At 38.7% G+C, this 21,933-nt stretch overlaps 1 protein-coding gene across 1 annotated transcript in view; it reads left to right on the top strand.

Moving 5' to 3' along the window:
* The first annotated feature begins 6,910 nt into the window (after positions 1–6,910).
* Positions 6,911–21,933, top strand: part of eml4 (EMAP like 4) — a 174,358-nt gene continuing 159,335 nt past the window's right edge. The window contains exon 1 of the mRNA XM_079842890.1: positions 6,911–7,268. Coding sequence (XP_079699016.1) covers positions 7,244–7,268 — 25 coding nt within the window. The 5' untranslated portion in view covers positions 6,911–7,243. The remainder of the gene's footprint in view (positions 7,269–21,933) is intronic.

Genomic DNA, 21,933 nt, shown 5'->3' with positions numbered 1-21,933 from the left:
AATGATCACCCCTCACATCTAGCCTGGTTCTACCAGACGTTTCATTTGTACAGAGAGTCTGGCCACTCTCCATTGACAAGCGTTTACTTCCTTGAAGGCAGGAACTCTGGGCAGATCCAATAGTTTTAAACTTCAACAGAGCCACTCTAGATCTGCCGTAACCAATCGCTAACGTTTGGTCGTGATGCATGTCATCTCAAACTAGCGCACGACATCAACGTCATCGTTCTCAGCCACTCCCTCTGTTCGCTGATTGGACCGGTTAAAATTTGAACAGAGAAAACCAGAGAATATACCGCCATCCCAGACAGAGGACTGAAGGAAAAATGAAAATTGAGCGGAAGTAGGTAGGAGGGCGGGGCCAGGCTACCTCATATCCCCCTGAGATTAGAGATTTCTGTATTTCATGTATCGGAGGCTTTTTTGGCTATAGGCTAGAGACTACAGCCAGTAGTAGGAGTTAGTTCTGCATGTTTTCAAGCCGCTCATAGGGGTGGGATCTCACTCACAGAAGGTAAAATGTGCACGGCCGCTCTGGCATTGATAACGCAGCGGTCGGAGCAAAGCGAGTGTTCTCAATTAATTCATATAAAAAGTTAAGCTTCCATTGGCATGAACTGAAAAAGCGCCAGACTGGACACGAACTGTGAATGACTGTGAGGCCATGATTGATTGACAACGCGGCCCTGAATGCCGGGCGGCCGTGCTCATTTGAGTCTCGTACAGAATTAGCACCAATTCGGGTGCAGAGTGCTTGAATTGTGGGTTCATTAGCCAATTATTCTTTATGAAAAACACAACAACAAAACGGTACATTGACAAACTCACTTAAATAGGCGCTTTTACATTTCGCTTACATTTATCTTCAGCGATCATCTGGTCTGTCAGCTCCACTCTCTCTGATGAATGAGATCTGACTCCTGCTGTGTTTGTGCTGTGACTCTCGTTCAGCTCGTGCCGTATTGAGCAGACACCTTCAGTTTTTATCTTCAGTTCTGTTCTCTTACTGAACTAAATTATTTTATTAAACTAAATTATTTTATTACTATAAAAATCAAAACGACAGTGGGGTGGTGCCGCGGTGGGCAAGAGCATAGACAGTAAAAGAAATGGACACAGCGACCCCATAGACTTCCATGGAGAAAAGTGAAGTCAGTTAGAAGCACTCACTTCCTGATGGCTGATGTGCTGCGCAGCCTCAGACTGACCTTGACGACGTAGATGTGACGTGAGCAACCTGTCTGACAGTTGTACACTCACCTAAAGGATTATTAGGAACACCTGTTCAATTTCTCATTGATACAATTATCTAATCCACCAATCACATGGCAGTTGCTTCAATGCATTTAGGGGTGTGGTCCTGGTCAAGACAATCTCCTGAACTCCAAACTGAATGTCAGAATGGGAAAGAAAGGGGATTTAAGCAATTTTGAGCGTGGCATGGTTGTTGGTGCCAGACGGGCCGTTCTGAGTATTTTCACAATTCACAATTCTGGGATTTTCACGCACAACCATTTCTAGGGTTTACAAAGAATGGCGTGAAAAGGGAAAAACATCCAGTATGCGGCAGTCCTGTGGGCGAAAATGCCTTGTTGATGCTAGAGGTCAGAGGAGAATGGGCCGACTGATTCAAGCTGATAGAAGAGCCACTTTGACTGAAATAACCACTCGTTACAACCGAGGTATGCAGCAAAGCATTTGTGAAGCCACAACACACACAACCTTGAGGCGGATGGGCTACAACAGCAGAAGACCCCACCGGGTACCACTCATCTCCACTACAAATAGGAAAAAGAGGCTACAATTTGCACGATCTCACCAAAATTGGACAGTTGAAGACTGGAAAAATGTTGCCTGGTCTGATGAGTCTCGATTTCTGTTGAGACATTCAGATGGTAGAGTCAGAATTTGGTGTAAACAGAATGAGAACATGGATCCATCATGCCTTGTTACCACTGTGCAGGCTGGTGGTGGTGGTGTAATGGTGTGGGGGATGTTTTCTTGGCACACTTTAGGCCCCTTAGTGCCAATTGGGCATCGTTTAAATGCCACGGCCTACCTGAGCATTGTTTCTGACCATGTCCATCCCTTTATGACCACCATGTCCCCATCCTCTGATGGCTACTTCCAGCAGGATAATGCACCATGTCACAAAGCTCCAATCATTTCAAATTGGTTTCTTGAACATGACAATGAGTTCACTGGACTAAAATGGCTCCCACAGTCACCAGATCTCAACCCAATAGAGCATCTTTGGGATGTGGTGGAACGGGAGCTTCGTGCCCTGGATGTGCATCCCACAAATCTCCATCAACTACAAGATGCTATCCTATCAATATGGGCCAACATTTCTAAAGAATGCTTTCAGCACCTTGTTGAATCAATGCCACGTAGAATTAAGGCAGTTCTGAAGGTGAAAGGGGGTCAAACACAGTATTAGTATGGTGTTCCTAATAATCATTTAGGTGAGTGTAAGTCTTCTAGTAGTTATGCAAAGTGAAATCTGAATCACCGAATCTTGCAGAAACGGAGAGCTTGAGCCGGAGCAACTTTTGGTAAGTATTCTGATTAATTATTTTGTCATTTTGCATAGTATTTATTTATTTTAAAGGGTCACTTCAGTGATTTAGCATTAAGCTTTGTATCAGTAGAAACCCCGTAGTATATTTGAATTATGGTACTTTCTCCCTCATATCCCCCTGAGACAAGAGAATTATGCATTTTATTTCTGGAAAAAATCCTCAGATGACGCAAAAATCGTCATTTTGCGTCATCTGAGGATTTTTTGGCCAGAGGCTAGAGACTACAGCCAGTAGATGGAGCTGTTCCGCATGTTTTCAACCCGCCCATAGGGGTGGGATCTCACGCACAGAATGTAAATGCGCTCGGCTCGGCCTCTGGCATTCATAACGGAGCGGTGTGGAGCAAAGTGAGTGTTTCAACTTTTCAATGAATTCCTATGAAAGTTAAGCTTCCATATGTGATCTGAAAACGCGCCAGACTGGACACGAGCTGAGAATGACAGCTGCGCTTACCTCAGCTCTGCTCAGCTATTCCCTCTTGTGCTGAATGAAATCGGACTCCTGCTCCTGCTGCGTTTGTCCTGTGACTTTCGTTCGGCTCACTCACACGTTATTGAAAAGACACGTTCAGTTTTTAATTGTAGTGTTTATTCTCTAACTGAACAAAATTATTGTATTATTATGAAGATCAAAACGACGTTGGGGGCGATGTAGGGAGTGGCCTCGTAGGGCAGCGAACCAAGTGCATTCTGGGAGTTGTTGTCTTTCATCCACATGAGACAAAAAGTCTTTTCTCAGTCTAGAAGGCACCAAATTCAAAAATAATTTCACATTTCTACTACATAAATGACATTCATCTTCCAAGTGCTGAAATGCCCCTTTAATAAATTGCCTCATAGACAGTAAAAGATTGCATGTGAGCTTCTCCTGTCTACACGGTAATTTCTCTACTGTGCGACAGAGAGTTGCGTGGTTATGACGCAATCGTTTTACAAAAACGGCTTCTACGGGGCGATAGTGTAAGATACAAGGTAATGGTGCCTTTTATACATTGTTGTGTTTCTTTAGAAATAAACAATGGACAATTGGAGTCTTTAAACGCCTCAGATGTAAAGTTATTCACTGTCAAAGTGACGCCAAAATGAATGGGAGTCAATGGGACGCTAACAGCATTGGTGATGGCTTGGTTAGCAATGGCTGCCCCTATGGAAGAAACACTTTCCGGGTTCTGGATTACCCCCTTGGGCAAGAGATGTAACCGGTAGGCATGGCTTGGGAGTGGCCTCGTAGGGCAGCGAAGCAAGTGCATTCTGGGAGTTGTTGTCTTTCATCCACATGAGCCAAAAATAAAAAAATGTACTGGTGTTCCCATCATGCACATGAATAATCAATAAGGTTGATTTTCATTGTTTTCCAGCTGTATTTACCCTGTTTTATCATTGCTTTTGTTATTAGGTTTAGTAACTTGCCATTTTGTGACAAAAATTCTGTCAATAATTTCTCACCCTCATGTCGTTCCAAACCCGTAAGACCTTCATTCATCTTCAGAACACAAATTAATATATATTTGATGAAATCTGAGAGCTCTCTGACCCCTCCATAGACAGCCACATCATTGCAACTTTAGAGGTCCAGAAAGGTATAAAGACCTTGTTAAACTAGTCCATGTGAGTACAGCGGTTCAACCTTAATGTTATGAAGCGACGAGAATACTTTAGACCCTTTTCACATTTCCAGGTTTCTCTGAGTGGAAGTCATCATAGTTGGGTTAACTTTTATAGCGGTGAATGAGAGAATACATTAAATATATTTTTGTGTCCCCATTTGCTCAGATAGCAAAAGAAAAACTCCACAATCGTGATTTCACAACTTTCAAAAAGAGCGAAAAAATAGAGTGAGATTGATAACGGCAGTGAACAGAGAGAAAGATGTTAATTTTACCATCACTCCCATAGACGCTGTATTAGAAACACCCTCAGCAACGGTAAATATTTTTTTGTAATCTGATGCAAAAGTAATATAATAGTACTAGTGTTTTAAAATGTACATACATTTTTTTTTTAAATGAAAATACAAAAAACTGCAGGATTTACGATATTGATGACCATTAAACGCAACAGACCCCCCCCCCCCATTTATTGAAGAATTGCTTCTCGTCTGTGTTAGTCTCCTAAGTTGTTGACGCAGTAAATCCAGTACAACGCTTCCAGGTTCTATGTCAGAACAGCATAGAACTCAATTTTCGCTACACTCTAAAAAAAAAAAGGTTCTATATTGCACCAAAAATGGTTCTTGGCTCGTAATCATAGGGGAACCTTTTTTAGTGCTATATAGCACCAATTTTGGTGCTTCAGTGGTTCTTCAGCGGTTCTTCAGAGGTTCTTCAGCGGTTCTTCAGAGGTTCTTCACCGGTTCTTTGACTAAGGTGTTATATAGCACCTCTGAAGAACCGCTGAAGAACCACTGAAGCACCAAAATTGGTGCTATATAGCACTAAAAAAGGTTCCCCTATGATTACGAGTCTTTTTTTTATAGTGTAGACTAATTCTTTATAGTCTGTTTCAACATGTTACATTTGTTATTTCTGATATCTGAACATGTACACCCATCAGGCATATCATTATGACCACCTTCCTAATATTGTGTTGGTCCCCCTTTTGCTGCCAAAACAGCCCTGACCCGTCTAGGCATGGACTCCACTAGACCCCTGAAGGTGTGCTGTGGAATCTGGCACCAAGATGCTAGCCGCAGATCCTTTAAGTTCTGTAAGTTGCGAGGTGGGACCTCCATGGGTCGGACTTGTTTGTTCAGCTCATCCCACAGATGCTCGATTGGATTGAGATCTGGGGAATTTGGAGGCCAAGTCAACACCTCAAACTCGTTGTTGTGCTCCTCAAAACATTCCTGAACCATTTTTGCTTTGTGTCGGCGCATTATCTGGTAAAAGAGCCACAGCCACCAGGGAATACCGTTTCCATGGAAGGGTGTACATGGTCTGCAACAATGCTTAGGTAGGTGGTACGTGTCAAAGTAACATCCACATGGATGGCAGGACCCAAGGTTTCCCAGCAGAACATTGCCCAAAGCATCATTGCCTCCGCCGGCTTGCCTTCTTCCCATAGTGCACCTGGTGCCATGTGTTCCCCAGGTAAGTGAGGCCATCCACATGATGTAAAAGAAAACGTGATTCATCAGACCAGGCCACCTTCTACCATTGCTCCGTGGTCCAGTTCTGATGCTCACGTGCCACTGTTGGTGCTTTCGGCAGTGGGCAGGGGTCAGCATGGGCACCCTGACTGGTCTGCCCATGACCCTGTCCCCGGTTCACCACTGGTCCTTCCTTGGAGCACTTTTGATAGAGACTGACCACTGCAGACCGGGAACACCCCACAAGAGCTGCAGTAAGAGCTGCAGTTTTGGAGATGCTCTGACCCAGTCGTCTAGTCGTCTGACCCATCACACTTTGGCCCTTGTCAAACTCACTCAAATCCTTACGATTGCCCATTTTTCACTCATCAACTTTGAGGACTTGCTGCCTAATATATCCCACCCACTAGCAGGTGCCGTGATGAAGAGATAATCAGTGTTATTCACTTCACCCGTCTTAATGTTTTGCCTGATCTGTGTATTTCTGATATCAGTGATTAGGAGAGGAATTTCAGATATCTAAAATGGCTTTCTTACTAGTAACAATCACATTCATGATATCAGACATTGTCACTATAGTGAAAACCGAATTATTGATATCAAAAATAAAAAATTTTACTAGTAGCAATTCAATTGTCGAGATCAAGAACTGACATTTGCACTAGTAACCACGTAATTGATATAACAATTATGATTTTTACTAGTAAGATCAATTCTTAATATCAAAAATCGAATTTGAATGGCAGTCTCTTGTGAGATTTAGCCTAACTAGTGAAAATACAATTAGCCTACAGATATCAAGATTTATAATTTCTTTTACTAGTTATTTAATTATTGATAGCAAATTCGTATTTCTGTGAGCGATGACGTCATTGTTGATATTAAGAATTCCCATTTTTACAAGTGGAAATGTTATTACTGATATCAAAAATGAGCATTTAGTGAACATTGAATTGTTTATATCAATAATTCATATCCTGGGCAGCATGAATAAAAGTCAAAACGGCTTGCCATACACCGTACAAAAACATGATAGCACGGTTCCATGTCCAAAAAACATAATACCGATATTGTTTAAGATTTAAATGCATGAATGGAGCAACATGTGAACCATTTGAAGGGCAAGCAAAAAAATAAATATACAAATACATAAAGAAACAACTGACAGCTTGAGTGCTCGAGTTGTCATCAGTGAGATGCTCAGTAATGTCAGGCTGTGGCGCACTCGAGCTCGGCCAGTCATTCTACCGCGAGCGTCTGAAGGGAAGCTCGCCGTGCCAAAGCAGGCGGAGTCGGAAACGCGAAAGCCCAGCGCTCCTTATACTCCCTCCCCCGCCGGAGGTGTGAACGATCGTGGTGGAGCAGCTCAGGGAGCCGCCGTGATCGACTGCCCCAGGAAAGCGCACGGTTACCCGCACGGAGAATCAGCCGCCAGTCGGTCGTCCCTTTATTCTTGCATTTAAGCGGATCACATCCAGACCGGAGGAGCCCGCGTGACATTGTCTTTCTTCTCAAACAGAGGACGAATTCCCCCAGTCGCTCCAGGAATATCTCCCTGGATATTTACCCGAGAAATGGACGGTTTCGCCGGCAGTTTAGGTGAGTGTGTTTGCATTTGTGACTATTAATAGACGCGTCTTGTTCTGCAGACATGGCGAATATAGACGCAATGCATGTGTTCTGTCTCAGTGTATACTTGTGTCAGCGGTACAGCCACGCGCCACTGACACTGCATTCGCCACAGTGTGTCACACACTCATGCCACGATTCGCGCGATGGCCGTATATCTTTACCCGGCTGTTTATTTCCGTTGTTAAAACCCTGCTGTGACATGCCGTTGGAAAACACTCTGAACACAATACATCACACATTGCAGCTCACACACCACATTTGCATTTTCTGAAGGAAATGTCAGTTTTACTTGCATGCAGCAACGCGATAGTGTTAATCTTACAGGTTTCAGTACACGAATACCGCCCCGCGCGTGTCAGTGCAAGAGAATCAGTGTAATGCTGCAAATATGTTATGTTTATGTATAAATGAGTAAAAGACAATGCCAAATACAAGTTTAAATCAGAATGCAAATGCAAGGATGGCAAGCCAGAATGTAAACATTACAATGACATCATCGGCTTTTGAATGGCGAACATTTTTAAGGAGAATTTCGAACTATAATCATATAAAGGCCCGTTCACATCACAACAAACACAACAACTATAAAGATATAGTTCTAAAATACGCACATGAAAGAATAGCAGAGTTCACATCATAACTATAACGATGACGGCACAGAGAAACGATATCGTTGGAATCGATTTTCTCCAGCTGATGAACCATAAAAACATTGACAGCCAATCAGAATCCATCATGCTGGAACTCGAGCATTTAAAGTGACAGGCAAGCAAGGGCTTATGCTGCCTTCACAATCACATGCTATCTTAAATTTCCTAATTCCCACTTCAGAAGTCGTAATTACGAGCTTATTGCATTAAAGTGCTTTGCTGTCGGAATGAACAGGAATTATGGCGGACACCAGGTTTATTCTTGCCTATTTATTGGGGAAATCTTCTTAAAACCAAAATCATATGTAGTGTCACATGCACTGACAACCATACACTGCAAAAAATGCTTTTCTTACTTTGTAATTTTGTCTTGTTTCCAGTCCAAATATCTACAAATTCTTACATTAAGAAGCATTAACTAAACAAGCAAACGTTTTTGTCTTGTTTTGGGGAAAAAATAACTCAAAATTAAGCGAATTTTTGCTTAAAATAAGCAAAATATTCTGCCAATGGAGTTTTTTATGACCTACTATTTTGCTTATTTTAATCAAAAAAATTTTGAAATTTCAAAAAGTATTTGCTTGTCTAGTAAATGCGTCTTGTTTTAAGAATTTTTAGATGTTTGGACTAGAAACAAGACAAAATTACTAAGTAAGAAAAGCATTTTTTGCAGTGTACATTTATGATGCTATCCAATTCTGTGATTTCGGTCAAATGCAGGCTAATTTCGTTGTGTATAAAACATACGATACACTTCAAATGATTACTTGTACAGGTAAATATGCACTACATTAATGATCAGATAAGACAATAGCTACCTGTCACAGCAGTATTTCTCCCCTCCACCATGTTTAAGGTTTATGACACGCCCATCTTGGGAATTTGGGTATCAAAATGATTTCCTGATTGACATCAGTGGGTGTTCATAGGGCTGGGCGATATGGCTGAAAACTGTATCACGATATAAATGTTTCATATCGGTCGAGATCCAAATTATTTATATTTTTTTCTGGCCTATTTAAAATAAGGACCAGGAGAAAAATATTTTACATTTAAACATTTTTATTTTAAACTTAACCTTCCTCTGATTATCTTCCCCTCAGTTATAAAGGCAGAAATGTCAACACAACCATGGAAAACACTCAAATAATTAAAATATATACACAAGTCTAAAATCACAATGAACACTTAACACTTATCTCTTAACATTAAGGTGCAGTGCCTCTGTTATTTCTTTGTAACTGTTACCGTTTAGATGCTTTGTCATAAGGCACTGATGCCCCCTATACCCTACATAGGGCACTATTTGAGGGGACAGCCATTTGTAGTGGTGTCCAAAACCCTAGTGGACGTCATTGAGTGCACTCATTCAATTCCACTTTGCACCGCAATAACGAGTGTACAGCCGATGTACACACAGCGCCTGTCCGAATTCGCTCACTTGTTTTCATTCACTCCTTCAAGTGAACTGTATCAGTTGACTAAAGTAGGGAACAGTGAATGAGGGTTTAAGGGGCAATTTCGGATTCAGCCAAAGTCAAGAATAGCACAACGGCGAGCGCGTCGAGTATAAACACGTCCCCAAACGAACGAGGCGCTCGCGCTGCGGAGCCAGACGAAAGTATAAACAAGGCTAGTAAAACAAGTTTGTGGTATAACCAGTCTTGGTGGGGATGATGGTCTTGCATATTTTGCAGACGACATTGGTCTGACTACATTATACAATCCCAAAAACTTCCATACTGGCAAGCTGGCTTGTTTTCCTGTTTTATTAACGGCACTCATTTCCCACTTGTCACTCCACGCCGGTTCTGTTTACTGAAGAATGAATCCAACACGAGACAATGATATGGCGCAACCAAACGTGATACAGTTACATGATTGGCTGTTGGCCTGTCACTCCCTTCGTTGCTTGGTTACCAGAGAGCGAGTGCCTTTGTTCATGCAACCAAACTTGCTTCGCAACCTCTGGTTTCTTCCGACGAAGAAAACAAAAATGATCGAACGTTTTATCGAACACATTTTTATTGATATCGATGACGTGTCTATCGCGATACATATCGTTATCGTTTTATCGCCCAACCCTAGGTGTCAATGTGCAATTTTTACCTACACAAAAGACCAGGTCGGTCTTTTGTGCATTTCTGTTTATTTTTCTTATCTATTTATTGTTTTTGTTACTTGTTTGATTAGGTACTGTACTGTTGTGAAGCACTTTGTGATTTTTATCTGTGAAATGTGCTATACAAATAAATTTTACTTACTTACTTACACTCTAAAAAAATGCTGGGTTAAAAACAACCCAAGTTGGGTTGAAAATGGACAAACCCAGCAATTGGGTTGTTTTAACCCAGCGGTTTGGTTAAACGTTTGCTTAAAACAACCCAATCGTTGGGTTAAAACAACCCAATTGCTAGGTTTGTCCATTTTCAACCCAACTTGGGTTGTTTTTAACCCAGTATTTTTTAGAGTGTAGGAAACTCGTATTTACGATAATTCCGATAGCACATGATGGTGTGACTGTATGGAGCCCCTAAAGGGACATGGCGGTGGAAAAAAAATACGAGATGGAGGAAAAAATATTTAAGCGAACGCAAAGTTTCTAGGCGGAATGCAAACGTTTTGCAAGAGAACGCAAATTTTTCCTCCCATCTCATATTTTTTTCACCCACCAGGAACGGGCCTTTAAAGTTCTTAAGTATATTTTTAAGTCTGAAATTGTCTACAAAAAGTGTTGCTGGATAAGTACTACAGCTACCACAAGGATGTGAGTTTACATGCTTGATGAAAACTGTTGTAGCCCTCAGCAACTTTTTACAAACAACAAAAAGTGACTACAGATCACTGTACAGGTCCTTTATATTGACTCACTAAGAATCAATTCACTAATTCTAAAACCCCACAGGAAATTGACCAACAGCTGGGTTGCCCTACAGACCGATGTCGTGATTGAACAGCTCTTGTGTAGAAGCACAGACAATCCGACAGAATAGCATTAATAGAGTGGCATTGCGGGCTGTGTGATCTTGTGTTCGCTGCTTTCAGAGCTCGTGGTTGTCAGTGCGGATTATTTGGTCTGATTACAGTCAATGCCGGAGGTGGAAGCAGGAATGAATGTCTTGTGCTGGTGAAGGGTTCACTCAGGGTTTGTGTGGAATGTGCTGATCTGTTGATGAAGTGTGTGTCTGATGGGTTGCTGGAGGTGCAGGGTCTTTCAGACGGCTACAGGGGACAGGTTCAATCACATAATGGATTGAATGTGCTCTAACAGAGAGAATGACATGACCACCCTTTATTGCTTTATTGCCTGTATGTGTGCTGGAGCAGAATATTTGTGTAATGAAATGTTACAAGGCCTTTTCTGTTGGGTAGATTGTTTTAGTATTTTAAGGCTTGCATACTAAGCCTATTCTGCTACCAAGGCTGCATTTATTTGATCAAAAATACAGAAAAATAACAGTAATATTGTGAAATATTATTACACTTTAAAATAACTGTTTTCTATTGTAATACATTTGAAAATGTAATTTATTCCTGTGATCAAAGCTGAATTTTAAGCATCATTACTCCAGTCTTTAGTGTCACATGTTCCTTCAGAAATCATTCTTATATGATGCTTTATTATTATAAATATTTTTTTATAACCCCATTATACTTTTTTCATGATTAATTTCATTGATGAATAACCAGTTCAAAAGTACAGCATTTATTCAAAATAGAAATATTTTCTAAGAAGATAAATATTTTCTGTCACTTTTTGCCAATTTAACACATCCTTGCTGAATAAAAGTATTCATTTCTTTAAAAAAAAAAAAAAAAATTACTGATCCAAACTTTTGAACTTAAAAAAAAAAAAAAAAAAAAAAAATATATATATATATATATATATATATATGTTATATTATATAATAAATCATCATATTAGAATGATTTCTGAAGGATCATGTGACACTGAAAACTGGAGTGATGCTGAAAATTCAGCTTTGATCACATAAATAAATTACATATTAAAATATATTCCAATAGAAAACCATTATTTTAAAGTGTATTAATATTTCACATTATTACTGTCTTTTTCTGTATTTCTGAGCAGAAGAGACTTCTTTCAAAAACAAAAAAAATAGTGGAAACATTACTATTTTTTATGTTTTTGAAAGAAGTCTATATATTATACATACACATAGTCATATTAATTTATTAAACATAAAAAGTGCTATATATATCTTTGTTGAATACTTAACATTTTATTTTTTGAATATTTTATTATCAGCATTTTTTATGTTAAATAAATGAATATGAAAATAATCATTATTGACAATTTTTTTAAATTAACTTTACCTAATGTAATTAACAGTTGCTGAAGTTGAGCTTTATTTTTAAGATATATTCAAAAAAAAATAAAAATAAAAAAAAAATAAACAAATAAATAAATAAATAAACAAATAAACAAAAAAAAAAAAATTATATATATATATCTCACAGGAATTCCACCTTCAAAAATCACAACAACAAAGATATTTGAAAAACATAAATATGGCAGTTATTATTTAAAACAATCAGTTTATGATTTGAATGAATTGTTGGCGCATCTTGTTTTAATGCAACAGTGTGAAGCTGTGTGTGACTGCTCGGAGAGAGAATGTCCAGTCATATAACAGCTGATCAATGAAATGCTGTGCCGATTATATAACTTGATTCTGTTGCTTGGTTACGCTCGGAGGAGGGTTGAGCACTCAATTCGTCCTACTCTGAGTTACCGCGGCGATGTCGCAGTGTCTGGCAGGGATGCGATGGAATGGCCTGTGAGCGACAGAGAGAAAAGTGTCAGTTTTCTGCAGGTGTAAGTGATGGAAAACTTTATTATGTACCTGTTATGAAATGACAGTGAATATGGACAGTGACACTAATACATTTTGGATGTGACTGCTGCGGAACTGCAGTGTGTGTGTGTGTGTGTGTGTGTGTGTGTGTACAAACTTGTGTTTAAACTGCCCCATTATGCTATTTTAAAGGATCCAAATTTTTTGGAGTCTCCTACAACAGCATCAAAGGTCCAAAACACTTTCATTTTCTCATTATATGCATTGCACATCACCACAATGTTCAATCATTCTCAAACAACTCGATGGATGAATCAGTTTCTCTAAATCCCTCCTTTCAGTGAGTCTGCCCTGATGTCTCATATTGACGATTCGGAGTCGATTCTTTCTTTTGGGAGACAATAACTTTATTTATCGTGCACTTTCCACTTTACAACTTTGCAGAATGTTTACATTCACAAACAGCGATATTACACACCGCATGAAAGGGAATATTCGAAAAACCATAAAAGGTGCACTTTTAATAAGCTAATTGTTATCAACTAGATTGAATTTATGTTACTCAAATGAGTTATCAGTCTCATAGTAGATGAAACATAGGTTTGGCTTCTGTTTTTTTTTTTTTTGACTGGCTTAGGTTTCCCCGAAAAAGTTTTTCTAATGCAAAAGGTGAAGGTTTCCTACTCAAAGTGCAGCAAGCGTGTATAAAACCAAATGTAGTTTCAGTTGTGCGCCACAGGTACATGCGTCTGACAGACCGCAGCCACGCGCAAACCTTGGCGTAAACCTTCATCTCTGCGTCAGACATGGCAGCATCACAGATTAGACCCCCTCTTTCAAAGTTTTCAGTATGACGTGCGGGCCCCGTTTGGTTCTTGGAAGATCTAAATGTGGTTTTCGACAGTGTATAATGTGGTTTTGGTCGTGACGACAGGAAAGCAAAACCTGCAGCTAAACTTGAAAGATCTGTGCTAGGCTGATTTCCTTTCACCTGTGATTCAGGTCACAATAGGACCATAAAATCGTCTTTAAAGCGCATGTACCAGATTCTTAGAAATGTACTTTAATGATGGGTTTGGACAAGTTGTTAAACTGTTTTCAATAAAAGTTTTTAATTGAATGTCTCTAAAAATGAACATATTCTCCTTAGACCTCAAATTCATTTATTTAATTAATTTTTTTTACAAATGTCATGCTCACCACCACATGACTTCACTTTGACTGATACAATCTTTTAACAGTGAAGCTAATTCTAAAAAGAAAAATAAATGTTGATTCCAAGATGCTTAATAAAATACAAAACAAGAAATCATTTGTATCTTTAATTTTTTTTATCTGTTAAGTTTTTCCCTTTGATAGTAAGAAAAAAATGATCAAAATGAATTTCATCACAGAAATTAAAAACACACCATAGTCATTGTATGAATGAATTGTATTTTTAGTGTACTCATTTTATATAAAACACAATATTGCAATGATTGATTGAGTTTTGTTATTTTTTTTTATTGAGTGTTTTATTTGAACATGTTAAAAAAATTAAAAATAAGAATAGCAGGAAGAGAAGATGTATGTACCTAAATCATCCGTTCCTACATACTTACAATATAATTAAAAATACAAAATAAAAAAGAACATACACTTCTCTATACACACTTCCAAAATTATTATAAAGAATGAAGTACTTCAAATAGAAAAAACAATTTCCCATGTTCAAAAAGGAGTAGGAAGAAGTTAGTCTAGTCCTACCCCCCCCCTATCTCTATTTTTCCCTTAATTAACACAAATAGAATCGTTGCTTTACATATTTACATAAACATATATCTACTTCCAGTGCTTATATTCACATATTACACAGATGCATACATTCATAACTACAGTACGTATACACATTTCCATCATCTACTTTTCCATTTATCTATATTACACCCAATAAAGCCCAACCAAACTAGACTTTTTATTTAATCCCAAAAACATACAGTCAGTATACGATACTAACATCTCAATATCTTTTCATATCCCTTCAATATTTTACATTTTAAATATTCTCTTAAAATTACTCATTGTTGTACATGTTTTCATCTCTTCACTACAGATATTACATAAATGAACTTCCGATGCACAATATATTTTGGTATATTTGTTCCTCTTTTGTAAATCGCTGTGAATAAAAGAATCTGCTGAATGCTTAAATGTAAATTAATATAAGTTAATATCATGTAACCGACCCTTATAAAATCCCTGTAAAAAAACGGCAGCTGTGGTTACCAGAAATTTACCATAAAAAATATGGTACTAACATTTTAGGTTTTACAGGACAGCACTTAGTTTACTGTCTATTTTACAGTTCAAAATCATATAATTTAAAGGTTTATATTATAATAATTACGTGTACACTGTACAAAAAATACTGTAAAAAAGCTGTAGTTGCCAAAAATGTACCGTAGCAAAATTTTTGGTTTTACAGATTTAAGTTAAATTTACAGTAAAAAAAACATATTTCATTAACTGAAATAATGTTAAATTACCAACCTATTGAAATACTAATATGTTACGTGCCTTTGATATATACTGACAACCACCAATCACAGTGGAGATGAGTCACATGATGATTCAACCTATTCACACACAATAAATGTAATAAACATTTATTTAACAGCATTATATATGTTGATTACATGAATAACTGATTAGACAAAACTAAAAAGAAACTGTTATTTCGACGAAAATACATCAAATGTGAAGCGGCACGCAGGGAATTCTGGGAATGTCAATTTGCGGCTTTTCACTGTAAATTACACAACGACCAAAAACTGTACATTTAAATTTAAGGTTAGATCTATTACAGTTATTCACCGTGTATATAGTACGGAAACTTTCTGTTAACCAACTTAACTGTTTTCCACCGTTACATTTTTACAGTCTTTTACCGTTAAAATCACGATCGTTTTTTTACAGTACTGATTTGTGTTTTAGATGAACTGGTTTTGCTCGAGAACTCAGATTTTATGTAGCCAAACACATTTTAAAAAGTAGTTTATTGTCCAAAAATGACCAAAAACGTTCTTAAAATCGAACACTGAAATGCATTCATAATTTATACTTGTGATTTTTGTTTGATTGGACGAATTTCTTCTGCGTTTTAAAAGTCGATTAGCCTATTTATTTTGCTATCCTAACTATACTTGAGGATTAGGTTAACTGCATATCATTTATTTTTTGCCTTTTTCATTGTATTTTGCACTACCTTATCAGAATTCTGGGTCGTGACCCACCAGCGTCTGCGCTTCATAGGGCTCTGAGTTATGTGCTCTTCCAAGTGTTGGTCAGTAGGTTGTCCTGTGAGCGGCGTGCAGCCTTTTAAGGCATGTGCATGTGTTGATGTGTAAAAGCCGCTGAAGCAGTGTGTCTGATGGAGGTGTAGCTCATGGCTAGTGAAGGCCTCCCTGCATCTTCAAGCGTTCACTGTCTGGGATGGCGTCAGTTTTTGATCTGCACCCAATCAGCCGCCCAACTGTCAAACTCAACATAAAAATAGCAGCCGCCCCCGCTCCTCCCGTCGCCAGGTGCATTCCCCGCCTCCATTGCTCAATCCCAGGCCTCTGTGGGGCCGCGCGGGTGTGGGTTATTCAGCTTTTCACACCACTGTGCCAGTGTCGCACTAACAGTAAGAGGTCACATTCTCTCCGTACTGGAGCGAAAACTATTTGTAACTGTTTTTTATTTAACTATTTGAAAATACAAATATTAAATAAACAAAATTATTTCATTATTAATGCATATACATAATAATAATAAGTAAATAATACATTAAAGCAGGGGCGGTTCTAAGACCCTTTTTAGGGGGGCCCTGTCTGTCATGCCAGCCGCCCTAAAACTATCAACTATCATGTTATCAAAATGTATTGAAAGTAGGAATCACAGAATCAGCACCGGCCGCCACATATTGCGTGTCGTTATAATTTTTTTTAGGGCTGTCAAAAGATTAATCGCGATTAAAGGTGAACTATGTAGGATTTTTGCAGTAAAATATCCAGAAACCACTAGGCCAGTGTTATATATTTTGTTCAGTTGAGTACTTAGATCATCCCAAATGTTTCCAACTATTTGTAAATCGTGAGAAATTGCTATTTTAACCAATGAACCGGCACGTGTGAGCTATGCGTGTGAAGGAGTCGCCTGTCGATTGCGTCATATCTGCGTCACCCTCGGTTTCCGGTTTTATTCAGTGAAACACTTTACTCTCACTGCAGTGTGAACAAGTGTCATAGCAGCCGCCGAGCGAACGTCATAACTTCCTTTTCAACACACTTAGATATATCTAATACGATAAACAGAGTTGCGTTACCTCATACTCATGATTGGATAAGAGGAAGTGGCGCCGGCAACCGTTTAATAATAAAAGTCCCGCCGGCAACTATGCCATAATAACAGTCCCGCTCTTCAATCGCTCCTGCGGCCTTGCTCAGCTCCACAACACTCGGTCCTGCTCTGCTTCACTACAGTAACGTTAATAATCACATCCATGAACATGATTTCTGCCCGAGTCCTATCCTGACTGTTTTCCACCGGCTGTGAGGTGAAGACCACATGTCCCAAGATTTTGCGCTCAAACGTGGCGTCATCAAACTACGCCTTTGTTTTGAACAGGCGACCTCTAGTGGACGGAAAAGTTACATAGTGTAGCTTTAATCGCATCCAAAATAAAAGTTTTTGTTTTTACATAATATATGTGTGTGTACTCTGTTAATTATTATTTATATATAAATACACACACAAGCATGTATATATTTAAGAAAAAAATATATAATTTTTATATAAAAAACATTTATATTTATATTAGTGCTGTCAAACGATTAAAATATTTAATCGCGATTAATCGCATTAATGTCATAGTTAACTCACAATTAATCACAATTAATCGCACATTTTTATTTATTCTAAATGTCCCTTGATTTCTTTTTGTCCCATTATTTTTTCTTATTTTAATGCTCTTATCAACATAGAAAAGTGGATCGGCTTGCTTTGTTCAAATGTTTGTTTTATTGAAAACAACATTGGCATACTTTAGTGTTCGATTTCACACCAACATTCTCACTTGGAGCAAATAATCGCTCACACAATGTAACACTGCCCATCAATAAAAGGGTGAAACAAATACTTTGTTGCACAAACAGCCCCTTCAACAGCCCTTTCTAAGGGATCAAAACAGGGTGATACAAAATAAAATTACAAAGTGCACATGCAAGGTAAACTAGGACTCCGCCTATAGTGCAGTTAAACCAGGGGTCGCCAACTAGCGGACTCCGGTCCGAATCCGGACCGCGAAGCCTTTTGACGTAATGAAACAGTTAACGTTGCAATGCTCAGTTACTACGTTCAGACCCAGACGCGCGGTCAAGCATGCAGTGAAGAAGAGACTGATGGTGCGTTCACACCGGACGCGAATGACGCGACATGCACGCCGCTTAATCCGCGCCGCAGAATGTCTATTTGCGTCTTTGCATTGACTTAAATCACTCGCGCAAAACGCTTCATTCGCGTCTGGTGTCAGAGCAGAAAGCAGCGCACAAGACAAGCACTTTTAGTTGAAGACCCCTGAGTTAAACCATGGCTTAATACGTTTCTCATTTCGGCGTCTCACGCTTGCCATCCACGTCTAATCTTTTAATGGCCCAAACGAGTGCGGGCAGCCGCAGCGTGCCTGATGTTTTGTTTCCGGTCTAGCTACATCCGGAGTGGTGTTGTAGTTTTTCTAACGTTACTAGTTGTTGCAACAGCATGTGAAAAAACTACAAAGTTTGTTAGACCAAAAAGAACGTTAATCTCGCGATAAAAAAATTGACGCCGTTAAAATAGGTTTGCGTTAACGTCGTTAATAACGCGTTTAACTGACAGCACTAATTTATATATATTATAGATTATATAAATGTATATACATGCAAATATTTCTTAAATATATACATAAATGTGTGTGTTTTTATATATAAATAATAATTAACAGAGTACACACACATATATTATGTAAAGACAAACTTTTATTTTGGATGCGATTAATCACGATTAATCTTTTGACAGCCCTAATTTTTTTAACGCTATTTAAAAAAAATAATGATAATATTTAATATATTTCAAATATTTTTCTTATTTATATTACAATTAGTGTTGTATTTAAGGTTAAAATAGAGAATTCCAAAGAGGCAAATTAGAGTCCTTTTGTGGCTGGAAAAATAATAATTTTCATTTGTAATGCCATGGTTTACCCACTAGGTGCCTGTATGGGTCTTTTTATAAATATACATGTAGTCTAGTTTCTCAAAAAAGTATTGCAGATCATAACTGCTTACTTATTTTTAGGTTTTGCATTTGAATACATATTTAGACATGATCAAACACTAGATTTCTTTAAACGAGAAACGTAATAACTTGCATCCTAATATTTTTAATGATACTTATATAGACGGTTTCAATGGCAACAACATAAAAAAACGTTACTGCGCATGCGCACTTTTGTGGCCCAAACTTAACTTCCAGTAGTCGTCCGCAAAGAATCGATAACAAAAGAGGCTGCGTTATCTTTCTTATGCGCTATCATCTTTCATTTTAACTGGGCAGCATTATCTTAATTTATATGTTTGTATTGTTTCAGCATGTTATTATAAATAATCTCCCATTTCTGTCTGCAATATAGAGTGGGGGAAACGCCCCCCCTGAATGAGGCGGCAAGATTCGTGCGATTGAGGCGGCGCGAAGGACGCGAATTGAGCGTTTTGAACGCGTGATTCGCTCAAGTTGAAAAATCTGAACTTTGGCGGATATTTCGCGCCACGTTAACCAATCAGGAGCTTGCTCTAGTAGTGACAACAATGAGGAGAAAATCTGTATATTAATATCTGGTTCAGACAATATGATTATCACTGTGAAAAAATTAAATGACATGAAACACAACACAGTCTCTTTTTGTTAAATGCAAGTTTATGTATGATCAATAATACAAAGGTATAAGTAAAAGGTATAATAAGCTATACATGAAATAAAGCAAACAATTCAGTCAAACATTCAAAGTCAGTGCTAGTCAGATAACGTTACAACAGCAAAGTACAGTTTTAGCCTAAAAATATAAAGTAATGAAACTTCTCTTTGCCTTCAGTCTAAACGATTTGCCAGGGAACAAATTATAGATCCATGAGACCAAAGGTCGGCCGTTACAAGACGAATTATAGCTCGAGACGCACCCCAGAGACATCAGAGCCAGCGGCAGACGGCAGAAGGACTGGCCGAGGAAAGGTTGCCCTCGCCGGCTTTGACGAGCGCTGAGCACCGCTGTCCGCTGCTCACAACTCCGAAAACGCCAGATAAAATGTTCAAATAGGCACTCTTTATATAAATAAACCACATATTTGAGCTTTAAACAACTACATTATCGACTGAAAAAGTCTTAAAACTACGCTTTGTCACACATTAACAGTAGATTTTAACAAAAAAAAGACGTGTAAACCATTTCTCAACGAGACGAGCCGCTGGCAGAAGCCCCGCCCATGACGCGAATTTGCGTCTGTTGTGCAGTGAATGTCACGCGCGATTCGCGCAAAATTCACACGCGATTCACGCAAAATTCACGCGCGATTGAAGCGAGTAAACTCAAATGTTCAAGCGTCCACCTTCGCGCGGATCGCGTCCGGTGTGAACGCCACATTACAGGTTTGGAATGACATGAGGGTGAGTAATAATCACAGTGTTACATTTTGGGGTGAACTAATAACCCTTTAAGGACTATAAATGCTTGCGCACTCACCTTCAATCATGCAATGCATCGGAATGACATGTTTCTTTGTTTCATAACATAAGATTAATGTTGGGAAAGTTAACTTGTAGATAAAGTACTAGGGCTGTACGATTAATCGAAAAATAACCGAAACCGACATTCAGAACCTCTAACCGACATATTTTTCCCATGTCGGTTATTTCAGTTTTCACGTGACTCCGCCCCGTCAGTCACATCGAGTGCAGTTTGCAGGCACACAGAGAGATGCAGGAGCAGTTATCTGTGTTTATAGATGCCCAGAAACACTATAGTAGCTGCATGTTTTACACAGTTTATACAACAGGTCAGTTAATTGCTGTTCTTATAGCCTATACGCACTGCCACCTACACACACACACACAGACGGCGCGCGCAAGCCCCGAAGCCGCTTTCACTTTCGTGCTCATAAAGTTTGTCAAGTATGCGTTTAAGGCTTGCCAGTTTCAACATTTAAAGCGATTGTGCACTATTCAAAAACAACAATACGTATCCGTTCAGTGCTCAGCTTCTTTCTGTGACACAGAGAGCCGAGCCGTGTCTCTGACAACACGCGCGCGCGCCCTGAAGGCAGATCTTTCACCTGCGCTTAACGCTGTCCTGTGACTAAAGTAAAGTCACTAAAGTAGTTTAGAAACTCAACCGTTATAGGCATACATTTTAATACCTTTGCAGTAAGTACAAACCACAGCTTAATAATGAATAGAGACGGTTTGAGTAATTCACACACACACCATCACTCTCTCATTAATGCATTCAGATAAATGTAATGTAGGCCTACAGTGTTAATTTATCTGTATCTGATGTACAACAAACAGAAATCTGCCCTATAGACAATAACTGCTGAAAGTGAACCGTTTCCTTCAAGTATTTTAAAATCACAAAGAAATGCACTTTTTCATTAGAAAAAAAAATCCACCTTTAAATATTTCCAGTACAAACCTTATCAGGAACTTACTCAAAAACCTTATGAGGGCAAAAAAAAAAGAAAAAAGAAAAATAATCGTTCATTAATCTTAATCGAGGTCAGATGTTCAATTAATTGAGGTTTTTATTTTTGGTCAAATCGTTACAGCCCTATAAAGTACCCTATTTGAGATTGATTGTATATGACTGCATCACAAAAATTCCTGTGCTGTATGGGCACTGCCATTAAAGCGAAAGTTGTGTCACTCTATAGGCACATTTAAATATTTTGCGGGAAACATAAATCCGATCAGTTATCAGATGGCGACCACTTGATGTGAACAAATGTAAACTCGCCTGATTGACTGATGATCACGGTGATCACATGTTAATGCCAAGTGTAAACGCAGCCAGAATAAGTTCCTCTAGAATAGATTATTTCTGATAACAAGCAAAAT

Source organism: Gobio gobio, assembly GCF_949357685.1.
Source record: "Gobio gobio genome assembly, chromosome: 18".
NCBI lineage: Eukaryota > Metazoa > Chordata > Actinopteri > Cypriniformes > Gobionidae > Gobio > Gobio gobio.
The sequence above is the reverse complement of the archived record's forward strand: the minus strand, read 5'-3'. Positions and strand labels throughout refer to the sequence as shown.